Below are 14,404 nucleotides of genomic sequence, written 5' to 3' on the forward strand. Positions count from 1 at the left end.
CATTGTGGAGAATGTGAAATATATTGTACATTGTCAACTCCCTAAAACCATAAACCTAAGTTTATGGAGCTCACGTGACTTTTGAGAGCCAGTGAGGGGTATCTGTCTGAGGTCTGGGCCATTTTTACGATGTAACTTCTAGATAAAACCGTACCCATTTGACATGTAAATGTCATACCTACTTTGGGTGTAGTTTGCCTCTGCTAAAATAGCTATGGGGACTGGGATGGTAGCCTGCCCTGTCCTCCAGAAGGCCTAACACAGTGCACATTGTGTGGTAAGTGTTTATCCCTCACTTTTTTCTGTCTCTGTAGACATCATCATTTATAGAATGTATTATTTAGGATGTGACTAGCTTGAATAGATGTTTATCAAAAGTTAGGACACAAGTGCTGAGTTTGGAAACTTTTTAGAAACTTTTTTGCCTTTATTATTATGAAGCATATCTTGGTACCCTTTATACTTTATCCACTTTATACTTTATCATACTTATACACTTTTTATATTTTATCTACTTTATTTTACTTGTCTCCTTTACACGTTATCATACTTATACTTTATCCACTTTAACATATTGACCACCACTTTACACTTCACTTACATCATACTTATACTTTATGCACTTTCAAATATGGACCACTTTACACTTCATAGTTATACTTTATTCACTTTAACATATTGACCACTTTATTCACTATGCTTATATTTTATCCACTTTATCATATTGACCACTTTAGACTTTATTCACTATGCTCATATTGTATCCACTCATATTGACCACTTTATACTTTATTCACTGTGCTCATATTTTATAAACTGTACCATACTGACCACTTTATACTTTATTTACCGTGCTCATATTTTATCTACTGTATCATATTGACCACTTTATACTTTATTCACTATGCTTATATAGTATCCAATTTATCATATTGAGCACTTTAACCACTTTATCATACTTATATAGTATCCACTTTATCATATTGAGCACTTTAACCACTTTATCATACTTATATTTTATCCACTTTAACATGTTGACTACTGTACACTTTATCCTATTGTCCACTTTATTATACTTATCACATAATGCCCACTCACGTTTTAGCACAATTATAAAAAAATGACAACAGAGATACAAGGGACACTTTTTTTTCACAATCAACAATCAGAAGAAACGTTTTTTTTTTTTTCTTTTATTATTCTCATTAATACAAGTACAAAAAAACGGATTGGCAAAATCCTCAGGCAGCCAGACAATAACAGGTACCTCTAATAGACAAAACATGTCAATCACTCCCCCCAACAAGTATTGATGACATAAGAATGAGTCTAACCTTGCAGTATGAGAACAATTAGCAAAGGCAAAAAATTTGCGAGCATAACCACAGACCTGACATTGAAATAACACATTTCAAGACGGGAATTTTAGTGCATCCATAGACCACCTGTCCTGAACATAAGGGAAAAAAAAACAACTGATAAACACATTTCCAAAAACAAAAATGTAAACTGTTCAACACCTGTTTTCATTATTATCCATTATAAATAAGTTAGAACATTTAAGAGCTCAGATAAACATGCTATGTAGTCCATAAAAAGCAGCAGTATTTTACAGTCACGAACATATAGGACTGAGAGCACTGAACACAGCTAGAAATGATGAGGAGATGGGGTGTAATCCTGGACCAGGAGCCACCAAATGTGTCCTTAGAACACTAGACATGCCAAGAGGTGCCCCACAGCAAGTGCCACAAAAAAAAAGTGTTCCCAGTTTTGGGAGCTAGGAGTCCTGGGCATGGTGTCCCTCTCAGGGCTGGAAGGCACTCCCTGCTGTGCCCAGGCTCATACTCTTCAGTTTATTATCTTTTTTCCATTTCATTCTTCGATTTTGAAACCAGATCTTGATCTGGCGCTCGGACAGACACAAGGTATGGGCTATCTCAATTCTTCTCCTGCGGGTCAGGTACCTATTAAAATGGAATTCTTTCTCCAGCTCCAGCGTCTGGTAACGGGTGTAGGCTGTCCTCGCCCGCTTCCCATCAGGACCTGCCATATCTGTATGGTGGGGAGGATAACCATTGCAAGGGGATTAATAACAAAAGGCACAATCCTGATCATCCTACACCTGGAGCACACTTCCCCTTCCCTGAACTGCCCTTCACCCCATCCACTTGTCCCACATGACTGCTCATCCATGAACACAGCTTCCCTTTCCTCTACAAACTCTTTTGTTTTGTTTTTTTCTATTTATTTGGTCTAATTAAACCACATCCAGGCTCCATCACTTTATTACTTTGTATTCATTCCCGACAATGCTAGCTACATTTTACAGCCTTGGAAATACATTAAATATCATCCACTACATTTTATCCTTTCAAAGAATTACATATACATATACAGTCACTATTTTTATGGGCAGACCTGGTGTTGATTTTATTCCTGCACCCTGTCTGTCCCATTGCTCGGTGTTCTATGAGGAATGTAGACACAAACATATGTAATCCACGATATTTTCTGTATTTATTTTAGGAAAATAATGATCCTGTATACAGTTGGGTTTTATTTTAGCACCCATGTGTCTGTCCCATGGCCCTGTGTTTTAAGGAGCTTTGATAGGGATGGTAGACACACTAACATACAAATTGCTATTCACTTACAATATTGTATTTTTTTTTTTTTTTACAGGTAGACACAATATTGTATTTATTCAATGATTGTCATAATGATTCTGTATACAGTCAGAGTTGGGTTTTATTTCACCACCCATGTGGTCTATCCCATGGCCCTGTGTTTTATGGAGCTTTGAAAGGGATGGTAGACACACTGACATACAAATTGCTACTCACTTACAATACTGTATTTTTTTTTACAGGTAGACACAATATTGTATTTATTCAATGATTGTCATGATGATTGTGTATACAGTCAGAGTTGGGTTCTATTGCAGTACCCATGTGTCTGTCCATTTACCCTGTGTTCTATGGGGCTCTGATATGGATGGTAGACACACTGACATACAAATTGTTCACCAACGACATATTTTTTTATTTTTCATTTTTTTTACAGGTAGACACAATATTGTATTTGTGATTATCATAATGATTCTGTATACAGACAAAGTACTGTAAACACTGTTCTATTTTTATGATCCGACCTGGAGTTAGGTTTTATTTCAGCACCCATGTGTCTGTCTCATCGCCCTGTGTTCTATGGGGCTCTGATAGGGATGGCAGACATTTTGAGCTACGTGTTTTTCACACACTACATTTTATCTATTCATTTTAAGTATAATAATGATCCTGTACATAATCAGAGTACATTAATACTATTGTCATTTTAAGATCCGACCTGGTGTTGAGTTTTATTTCAGCACCCAAGTGTCTGTCCCTTTGCTCTGTGTTCTATGGGGCTCTAAAGAGGATGGTAAACCTACTGAGACACAAATTGCTCACCTACATTATTTTATTTATATAATGATTGACATAATGATTCTGTATACAGAGTACATTTAACCCTGTTCTGTTTTTATGAAACAACCTGAAGTTAGGTTTTATTTCAGCACCCATGGGTCTGCTCCTTTTCTCTGTGTTCTATGGGACTCTGATAAGAATGGTAGACCTACTGAGATATAAATTGCTCATCTACAATATTTTATATATCCATGATTCTGTATACAATCAGAGTACACCAAACACTGTTCTATTTTTATGATTCAACCTGAAGTTAGGTTTTATTTCAGCACCCATGGGTCTGCCCATTTGCTGTGTGTTCTATGGGGCTCTGATGAGGATGGTAGACCTACTAAGAAACAAATTGTTCAACTACATTATTTTATTTATACAATTGACACAATGATTCTGTATACAGTCAAAGTGCATTAACACGATTGTAATTTTAAAATCCGACCTAGTGTTGAGTTTTATTTCAGCAGCCATGGGTCTGCCCCCTTTCCTCTGTGTGCTATGGGGCTCTGATGAGGTTGGTACCTACTGAGATATACATTTCCCCCCTACAATATATTATATATTCAATGATTCTGTATATAGTCAGAGTACATTAAATATTGTTCTATTTTTATAATCCAACCTGAAGGTAGGTTTTATTTCAGCACCCATGGGTCTGTCCCATTGCCCTGTGCTCTCTGGGGCTCTGGGGGGGAGAGTAGACAGCCTGAGCTATATATTTCTCACACATTGCAGTCTATTTATTCAAGAATTGTACAATATAGACCCTTTATGCAATCAGAGTACATTAAACACTGATCTAATGTCAAGATCCGACCCGGTGTTGGGTTTTATTTCAGCACCCATGTGTCGGTCCCCTTGCCCTGTGTTCTAAGGCGCTCTAAAGGGGTAAAGTAGGCACACTGAGCTTCCTCATCCCACCCCCCTTCCCCACCACCCCCTATGAAATTGAAATTAAAAAGCTGGAGGTACCGTGATTAATGTGCAGTTTCCTCATCCAGGGGAAGATCTGTGGGCTCTGTCCGTCTGTGTTGGGTGCTCCTGGGGGGCTGCTCTCCGGCTGTGCCCTGGACGTGTTGGCTCCTCTTGGGGTGCCCTCTTCTGGCTCTGAGGATACACTGGTCTCTTCCACCTCTGTGAAGCTCCTGGAGGTAGCTGGGTCGGAGGGGACCTGCTCACCCTTTCCTCCAAGGCTCTGGGACTCTGGGGAGGAGAGGGGACAGCTGGAGGAGGAGGAGGCTCTGAATCTGCTCTCCTGGCCGGGGAAGCCTCCTGAGTTGTCCGCATAGTGGTTGCTGGAAGAAGCGGCTTCCCGGCCGACGCTCAGGTCCATACCATTGTAGTTGTAGCCATAAGAGGTGGGATGCATGTTGCTTGCCTCCCTGTAAGATCCGTTCACATTGCTGCTGCCTCCACTGCCATAATTTAACACATGGTAGTCGGGGCCATTAGAATAGCGCCCTGAGAACGAGTTCACAAAGTAGGAACTCATTGGGGTGATTTTTTTTTTTTTTTAGGAGGCTTGATTTGTGGATCACCCCGTGCCTTACGATTTATGATGGATTCATGAATTATAGCAATGCAACTGTACTTGGTTTTTAGCTATGTATGCGGCCAAATATGGGGGTGTGGGTGCGTTTGGAAATCACGTGCTTTTGTTGACCAGTCGTAAATTCTCACTGATGACCTCAAGAGGTAATTCATGCTCTATGGTTACAAATAATGACGATCTGAGAATCGTTAGGCCCAAGTCGATGTACAGCTTCCAAAAAAAAAAAAAAAAAATCCCTGGGACGCCGGCTCTGCCTGTTAGCAGACCGCGCCACCTACCGGAAATTCGGAGAATTGCCGCTGGGTACACACCCTGAAAAAGGAACCCATTAGGTGCCCTTCTTTCTTTTTGTTAAGTGATATCTAAATAATTGTTCTTTTAATATGATATGGTAATAATATGATAGGATATGATAAACTATAGATATGACAACGGAATCATGATCCCAGGCTTCTACCTCTAACCTAAAATAGATCATTGGTATATGGGTAATAAAATAGGCACTGGAAACAATGCTATAGAAAAAGATTCAGTAAAATACAAAACAAGTCTAGTTAACCAAGACAAACTACTACTCGGATAAATGAAAACCTTCACAGACAGATTCAGTAGAAAACAAATAAATACATAAATAAAATAAAGTAAAATAAAATAAACTATCTCTCTCTCTCTCTCTCTATTATACACAAGTCCAGTTTACTAAGAATAACTACTATCGATATATATCATAACATGGATACATGTGAACCTTCACAGACAGGTTCAGTAAAAAAAATAAATAAATAAATAAATAAAATAAAATAAACTATCTATCTCTCTCTTTCTCTCTCTCTCTATTATACACACGTCCAGTTCACTAAGACTAATTACCACTGCTATATACCATAACTAATTACCACTGCTATATACCATAACCTGGATAAAGGAGACGCTCACAGACAGATTCAGTAAAAAATTAAAAATAAATAAATAAGTCAAATAAAGTAAAATAAAAAACACACTCTCTCTCTCTCTCTCTCTCTCTCTCTCTCTCTATATATATATATATATATATATATATATATATATATATATATATCATACACCAGTCCAGTTAACTGAGCTAACTACTACTACTATAAACTATAACCTGGATAAATGAAAACTTTCACAGATTCAGTAAAAAAAATAAAATATTTTCAAATTAAATGAACAATCTCTCTCCTTCTCTCTCTCTATACACACATATGCATACACACACACACACACATATATATATATATATATATATATACACACAAGTCCAGTTAGCTAAGACTAACTACCACTACTATATATCATAACCTGGATGTATGAGAACCTTCACACAGATAGATTCAGTAAGAAAACAAAAAAAATAAAAAATAAAAATAAAACATAAACAATCTCTCTCTCTCTCTCTCTCTCTTTTCATTTCAATTCACTTTTCTTTATATATATATATATATATATATATATATATATATATATATATTATAGACAAGTCCAGGTAACTAAGACCAACTAATACTACTATATATACCATAACCTGGTAAACCTTCACAGACAGATTCAGAATATATATATATATATATATTTATATTTATTTTTTTCTGAATCTGTGAAAGCTCTTCATCAAAGTTATAGTATATAGTGGTAATAGTTAGTGGTATATATATATATATATATATATATATATATATATATATATATATAATATACACACATTCATCTATATAAATCGATCATACAATGATACAATGAACCGTTTTACATGGACAATAAATCAAATCTGAACCTTTTCCCCTTTAAAGCAAGTCAAATGTAGTTCTTAGGGGCCGAATGTCTTAAAAGACATCAAATTGCTCTTGAACTAGGTGCCTGGATATACGATGAATTGTGCTTAGTTTTAATTAATATTTCCCTAGGTCGAAAAGAATGACTGATTGATGACATGACTCCTTTTAAAAGAGGATTTGCAAAATATGATCATCTAATTATGAATTAGCATCATTTGCTAATAGCCAAAAATAACATATAATTCAAACCCAATGCATAGGAGCAGGCGGATTGGTCAGACTAGCTGCTGTTCATTTCGCAAAAAAAAAAGACAAGCACATTGCACATTTGTTCTTTATAGAAACGCAATCTTTAATTCCCAGAAGACATATGATATGTTAATCCATGATGCTAAATATACAGAGAAAATAACCACAAGTATTCATTGTCAACAACATTTAATAAAATATCCCAGACAAGCTTCATGTTTTGAGCAAGGAGAGAATTAGATTAGAGGGCTGCTCAGACGCTGAGCTGATACAGTCATTTTCTTCCTTCTATTACTGTACCTCTCATTTTGAGTGTAAGGGGGGGGGGGGGTGCAGGGACAAAGCCAGTGTTTAATGAGAACGGATGTTTGGTCAGTCTGAATTCCCATGGGTGCTGGGCTACAAAAAACAGACATAAAACTAGTTGTGCTTCTACTAGAACTACGCTTTGGACATGTCAGATGCATATTCCATTGCAAGGGACGCTTTGCTTCCCGTCACCATAGAGAGCTGTCATGTCCTGTCACTATAGGCCCATCCCCAATAGAACTACAAATATACAGAATTTAAAAAAAAAATACACACAAACACAGTGAAAAATAACAAAACAACTTAATAAAAATAGAACATTTCACAATTAGGTTCTAGGTAGTATTTCTACTTATTTTTTTCAGTAGGCATAGAAATACAATAGACAACAAAATATGCAATCGTGCATTGTGGGAAACGTACTATATATATATATATATATATATATATATATATATATATATATATATATATATATATATATATAGTATTCCAGTACTGCAGGCCGACGACAGTCAGACATATAGGTAGTAATAATAATACAGATAATCTGTCACTATCTTTTGTTCTTTACTAGTCCTGTGTGCAACAATAATTTATTCAAGGTACAAGGATTGTGGTGCATTTTATAGTGCTGTCTGTGGATCACTCTGCGGGTTTCTCGTCCTCTCCTGCACTCGGAAGAGAAGAGTTAAGTAATTTGCTCTCCTTTTTCCATTTCATCCTTCTGTTCTGGAACCAGATCTTAATCTGTCGCTCAGTCAGGCACAGGGAGTGGGCGATCTCGATCCTGCGCCTCCTGGTCAGGTAGCGGTTGAAGTGGAACTCCTTTTCCAGCTCCAGAGTCTGGTATCTGGTGTAGGTCTGTCGTCCTCTTCTTCCACTGGGCCCAAAAACTGAACCTGCACAAAGGAACATTGATTAGAAAACACAGCCCTTTCCCTGGCCCACACTCCACTTCCTGCTGTTTACTAAAGGAATTTTGGATGGCAGTGTGACAGCTCACAATGACTTAAGTCTTGGGAGTTATGTGTATGCTGGAACACAGGCTACTACATTAGATTGCAATTTAATGGCTATGAATATGAACAGGATCAAGTGCAAAGGGCTTTGTCTATATATATATATATATATATATATATATATATATATATATATATATATATATATATATATATAGATAGATAGATATAGATAGATATAGTATGTAAATACTGTAAAAATGTCCATGACATGTTCAGAGTTCACCATTACCATAGTAAAAGATATCTAATAAATCTATATGAGATTGCAAAAGTATTAGTGATAATATGAATAGTGTAAAATTGTCTATTATATGCTCAAAGGCTTAACATAACTACATATATATATATATATATATATATATATATATATATATATATATATATATATATATATATATATATATATAGATAGATAGATAGATAGATAGATAGATAGATAGATAGATAGAAAGATAGACAGAGAGAGCGAGAGAGTAACTCTCTCTTTCTCCCTCTCTCTCTCTCTATATATATTGTTATATGGCAACACACATGCACAGAAAAAAAAGCAAATAAATAAAAAAAGAATAAAAAGTACACAATTGCTCTTATCGGAGTGCTGTCAGTGAGTGCAAAGCAATATTTGGTATTCTCTTATAGATCAAGGTGTCCCTCGGATTGCTCCAAGCGGTTACAATAATAGATTTGATCATTTAAGTGATAATGAAATCTATTGATCGTCACAAGCTGTGTATTAATGGATTCAGCACTTTATATTCTGACTAATGGGCAGCAGGTCCAGCCTTGAAAGGAAAAACAAACACACACATACAGTGAGGAAATGTGGGGACCCCTTCAGTCTTGGACTTGAGTGGGGAAAATGCTTTTAAACTGATGATAAGTCACTTGTCTAAATTATCTCTTGGGGCTGCTTAATTACTGTAAACTTTGATGGTAATTGTAAGGCATCTCTTTAAATGCAAGTAATGTACATGTACAGGGTACATATAGCCATTCATATCAATGTGTACATAAAGGAGATGAGTGAGGGAGACAGGGAAGGGGAAAGAGAGAGAGAGAGACAGACAGAGAGACAGGGGGCAGAGAGAGACAGTGAGACAGGGGGTCAGAGAGGCAGACAGACAGACAGACAGACAGAGAAAATTAAATAAAGAGAGAAAAGAGGTAAGGAGAAGGAAGGAAGAGGGCAGAGAGAATGGGAGAAAATAGAGAGAGAAGAGAAGAGAAAAGAAGATAACAGGTAGGGAGAAGTAAGGAAGAGAGGGTTAGAGAAGGAGAGAAATAGGTATACAAATATATAGAGATAGAGAGACAATGGGTGAGAGAAACAGAAATGAGAGAGAGCGGGAGAAAGAGAGAGAGACAGGTCGAGAAAATAAAAGAGGAAGAGAGACAGAAAAGGAGAGAAAGAGAGAGAAACAGACAGAGCCAGAAATAAAAGAGAAAGAAAGAAAGAAAGAAAGAAAGAAAGAAAGAAAGAAAGAAAGGAGAGAGAGAGATGGGAAGAGGTGTAAATAGTGGGAGAGAATAAGAGTGAGAGAAAGACAGAGAAAATGAGAGAAGAGAGAGAGAAAGGGGGGGGGGGAGAGGATGGTAGAGAAAAGAATAAAGAGGTGTATTTATATTAAGAGTGAGAGAAAGAAAGGCACAGAGCGAGACAGATAGAAAACTGAAAGATAGAGGGGAAGAAAGAGTTATAAAGAGAGAAAAAAAGAGAGGGAGATCAAAGAGGTGTAAAGAGAAAAAGAAATGCAGTAAGATCAAAGAGGTGTAAAGAGAGACAGAAAGAGAGAGGATGGGAAGAAAAAGGTGTAAAGAGAGAAAGAGGGGGAAGAAGGAGGTGTAAAGAGAGGGAGAGAAAGAGAGAGTGGGGAAGAGATGTAAAGAGAAAGAGAGAGGAGGGAGAAAGAAGTGTAAAAAGAGAGTGAGAGAGAGAGGAAGGAAATGGTGTAAAGAGAGAGAGGGGTGAAGAGGGAGAATAGAGAGAGAGAGAGGTGAAGAGAGAGAATAGAGAGAGAGGTGAAGAGAGAGAATAGAGAGGTGAAGAGAGAGAATAGAGAGAGAGAGGTGAAGAGAGAGAATAGAGAGGTGAAGAGAGAGAATAGAGAGAGAGAGGTGAAGAGAGAGAATAGAGAGAGAGAGAGGTGAAGAGAGAGAATAGAGAGAGAGGTGAAGAGAGAGAATAGAGAGGTGAAGAGAGAGAATAGAGAGAGAGAGGTGAAGAGAGAGAATAGAGAGAGAGAGAGGTGAAGAGAGAGAATAGAGAGAGAGGGACCGGCTGATGTAACTACACAAGACTCACAGAGTCTACTGGAATAATAAAAAAGCATGTGTGGGAAGGGTGGAAACTCTTTAGTAATGTTTTGGTTGAGCATAATCCTAGTGAAATAAATAGTCGCATATCATGTGTAGAAGAGTCGCAGAGCCTCCATGGCATAGTATCAAATAGACTTGCACGTTTGGTTGCAGCCTGTGTGATTTATGAGCGCTTTATATAGCTCTGGTAGGGGGAAGAAGTAGAGTGACCAGGAGAGAGAAGTAAAAGGCAACTTACCGTTACAGGAGTTCATCCTCTGCATCCAGGGGTAGACCGGTGTGGAGCATTTGGCGTCGTCCTGGTCCTCATAGAGCAGCTTGGTGTGCGCACAGTCCGGTTTGCGCTGCTCATGGTTGTACTGAGGTTGCTCATCCAGGGAGGACATAGTACAGGAAGCCTCCTTGTCCCTATAAAATCCAGCTGCTCCATAGTCACAAGCGCCTGTCCGGCTGTAGGCTCCATTAGCCTGCTGATAATAAGAAGAGGAAGCATAGCCCTTTTCCTGCACTCCAGAGGCCCCATAGCCTGCAGAATAGTGTCTTAAAGAATCCGCATAGCCGGAGGAGTAGAGGGGGATCTGTCCTAGGAAGGGTTCCTGCCCACCAGGCAGAGTTACCGGGAAAGTGGAGTTGACAAAATAGGAACTCATTGGGAGGAGGCTGTAGTCCTTCCTGGCTTTATGATTTGTTGTGTTTTATAGTCCAAGTGGTTTAGCTATTAGTAGTTTATCGGAGATTGGGTTTTAGCTGAAGGGGGATGGCCGGGTGCCAGTGAGGGACAGAAGGAAATAGAGGCATATGATCACATACTGACCAATAGCGAGCGGCTGAGATTGCGAAATAGCACCCTAGAGGGGCTTCTCTTCCACCAGGGACCCCCTCTGATCAAAGCAGCAGCCTCTTTCCACAAATACAGCCAATAGTCCTCACCAAAACGCATCAAAACTATTTATTTACACATATCAATAAATGTGCAAAACACCACTGGCTTCTTCATAAATGAAAAGATCTCCTGGTCAGACTCCCTGCCTACCAAGGACTAATTGAACCAGTTTCCTTTGGTGACTTACTGCTGAGAAAATATCAGGTAAAAAAAACAAACAAAACAAAAACAAAACACAAACTGTATCGATTCACAGAAAATAAAATCTCAGGGATGCTCATTGATCATATCGGATCCGGTCCTCTACCGAGAATGCTGGAAAATCGCTGTGACCGCATGTGCCTATTGGATGGCTGCTGCTGCCAGCTACAGCACAGCTACACAGGCTTCATTCCCAGGTCAAGGGCTGAATTATAGGTTTATCGACTGCCTCTGATTGCAATGATCTACATAAAAAAGGGACTCATGCATATTTATTTATGGGCTGAAAATTGCCTATTTTCCAGGGAATAGAGGGCAATGCTGAAATATTTCTATGTGGGAAAAGTAAATACTGGCAGCTAGTGGATGGGGATGTCAAAAGGGAGCGAATAGGAGAAAGAGTGTGATTGTCTATAGACAGGTACACGCTAAAAAATGAGGTATTGGATTTAATCATATAAAAAAGGTGAAAGTTAGCATTCACCTCTTTTTTTAAGTATTTTCAAAAGTACATGATAAAACAATATACACACTATTATATGTTGCATGTGTGTATGTGCACAATGCACAATGCACACACCATGGCATATAGTGTACACTGTGTATGTAGTGTAAAGCACTAAATATATTTATACATAATTTGTTTGTATCTATCCATATGTATACCTATGTATCTATCTATGTATCTATGTATCTATGTATCTATGTATCTATCTATCTATATATATATATATATATATATATATATATATATATATATATATATATATATATATATATATATATATATATATATATATATATATATTTATCTATCCATTGTCTATTTATATCCATCTATTTGGATATACATCTTTATAATGTTATTTATATTGTTACTGCTATCGTTATTTCCGTTGTTGTTTTTGCTATCGTTGGATTATTTAAGTGTAAAATAAACTTCGTCCTTATTATTTTTAATATTACTATTATTTTTATTATTATTGCTGCTAATATTATTACTATTATTATAATTGCTAATATTATTATTCATACTACTTCTATTATTTATTTTAATAGTATAATTATTAGTTTTGCTAATATTATTATTAATAGTATTATTATTATTTCTAATATTATTATTATTCCTACTACTATTTTTTATTATTATTATATTACCTTGTTGTTGCTGTTATTATTATTATGTCGATAGGTCATCTGAATGTAAAATAAATTTGTGTTTTTCCACTTTTTTTTTTATCATTACAGGGGAACTCTGTTGTTTTTCACATACACCTATAAGAAGACTCTTTTGTTGGATTAATTGCTATATTAAGTACATTTCAAAGAGAACTCTTCGCCCTATTTCCCCCCATCTGGTCCTCCGACAGCTTCCCTACACCGCGACAAACTGAACAATATCGAACCGAAGGGTAAAACGAGTCGATGGAAAGCTTTGGGTCCTCCGGGTTTTAGAGTAATGATATGGGGGAAAAAAAGTACAAGATAAAATAATTATATTTTCGTTGGTTGAAATGTGGCGCCGGTCTACTGTACAGAAATGTATCTAGTGTGCGACAAAAAATCTAGAGGGCGACAAAGTGTTTCAATGGAAGGTTTAAAGTGTGAGAATTTCTTTTTTGTTTCATCCGTTACATGCATCAGATGTTACTATAAATTTTGTAAAGTCTTCTTATGCAATAAACTCACCTATGTAACAAAAATTAGGAACTTATTTTAAAGGTCATTGTAAGTTATATTGCGCCTTAAGATCAGCAAAGTGTACAAATATGGCCAAACGTTCAATGAACTTTACACATATCAGCAAGAAAAAAAAAAAGGAAAAACAAACAAAAACAACTAAAACAAGCGGCATTTCCCCCTCGTTTTACAACCAAACACTGTGAACTGTACACAGGCAGGAACTGTTCATATCCCCCCATTGCATTCTTTAGAAGTAAAATGAAGTGAGTTCACAGCGGGGGTTCTCACTTTGGAAACTTTATATTGCTGCCATAAAAATTACTTTTGGAAAGCTTTGTATTTTTTTTACTGCAAAGAAAACTCGCAAAAAAACAGACCCGAAATGGGCAGTGTCTGTTCCTGATTATAGGCTTAGATAATCGACAAACCACAAAGATACACTGACCCCTGTACAGGCAACCAGGCCTGACTTCCAATGCAATGGCAATTTTTCTGTAGTCTTTTCATTTCCATTGTCACAATACCCTTATGAATTGTTAATAATAATAATAATAATAATAATAATAATAATTCGGCTTAGCTGTGTGCAGTGTTAATAGTTTGTAATGATGAAATAATAACATTATAATTAATTTTAACAAAAATAATAACAATATTAATTATTCGTTGTTTTTTTTAAATATTTATAATCATTATAATCATTACCATCATCACCATCATCATCATCATCATCATCATCACCATTTCACAGTTATTAACACCACACACAACTAAGCCTAAATTGTAATAATATTGCTAGAAACAAATACATGGGTTATATAATATAGCTATTACAGTCATCAGCCATAATCTTTTTGCAATCAATTGTTACAGATGGAAAGCTGAAAACAAGTCACTATTAAATATCAGAGAATAATTACACTAAA

The 14,404-nt window shown here is 36.7% G+C and overlaps 3 protein-coding genes and 1 long non-coding RNA gene across 4 annotated transcripts in view; 1 reads left to right on the top strand and 3 right to left on the bottom strand.

The window, feature by feature from the left end:
- HOXB3 (homeobox B3) overlaps positions 1-14,404 on the bottom strand; it is an 81,340-nt gene that overhangs the window by 65,022 nt on the left and 1,914 nt on the right. The gene's annotated exons all lie outside the window — the stretch shown is intronic.
- Positions 94-13,498, top strand: LOC143935706 (uncharacterized). Its single transcript, XR_013263573.1, has 2 exons — positions 94-277; positions 13,044-13,498. It is a non-coding gene; the product is annotated as an uncharacterized LOC143935706 (long non-coding RNA).
- HOXB5 (homeobox B5) lies at positions 394-5,172 on the bottom strand. The gene is made up of 2 exons (XM_077459763.1): positions 4,437-5,172; positions 394-2,055 (listed from the first exon to the last, which is right to left on the bottom strand). The coding sequence occupies exons 1-2, from the start codon at positions 4,954-4,956 to the stop codon at positions 1,808-1,810; spliced, it is 768 nt and encodes a 255-aa protein (XP_077315889.1). The 5' UTR covers positions 4,957-5,172; the 3' UTR covers positions 394-1,807.
- On the bottom strand, positions 7,140-12,242 carry HOXB6 (homeobox B6). Its single transcript, XM_077459764.1, has 2 exons — positions 10,950-12,242; positions 7,140-8,272 (listed from the first exon to the last, which is right to left on the bottom strand). Exons 1-2 carry the CDS (start codon positions 11,359-11,361, stop codon positions 8,016-8,018), a joined length of 669 nt encoding a protein of 222 aa, XP_077315890.1. The 5' UTR covers positions 11,362-12,242; the 3' UTR covers positions 7,140-8,015.

Source organism: Lithobates pipiens, unplaced genomic scaffold, assembly GCF_037356315.1.
Source record: "Lithobates pipiens isolate NorthernLeopardFrog02 unplaced genomic scaffold, aLitPip1_a1.2 Scaffold_28, whole genome shotgun sequence".
NCBI classification, from domain to species: domain Eukaryota; kingdom Metazoa; phylum Chordata; class Amphibia; order Anura; family Ranidae; genus Lithobates; species Lithobates pipiens.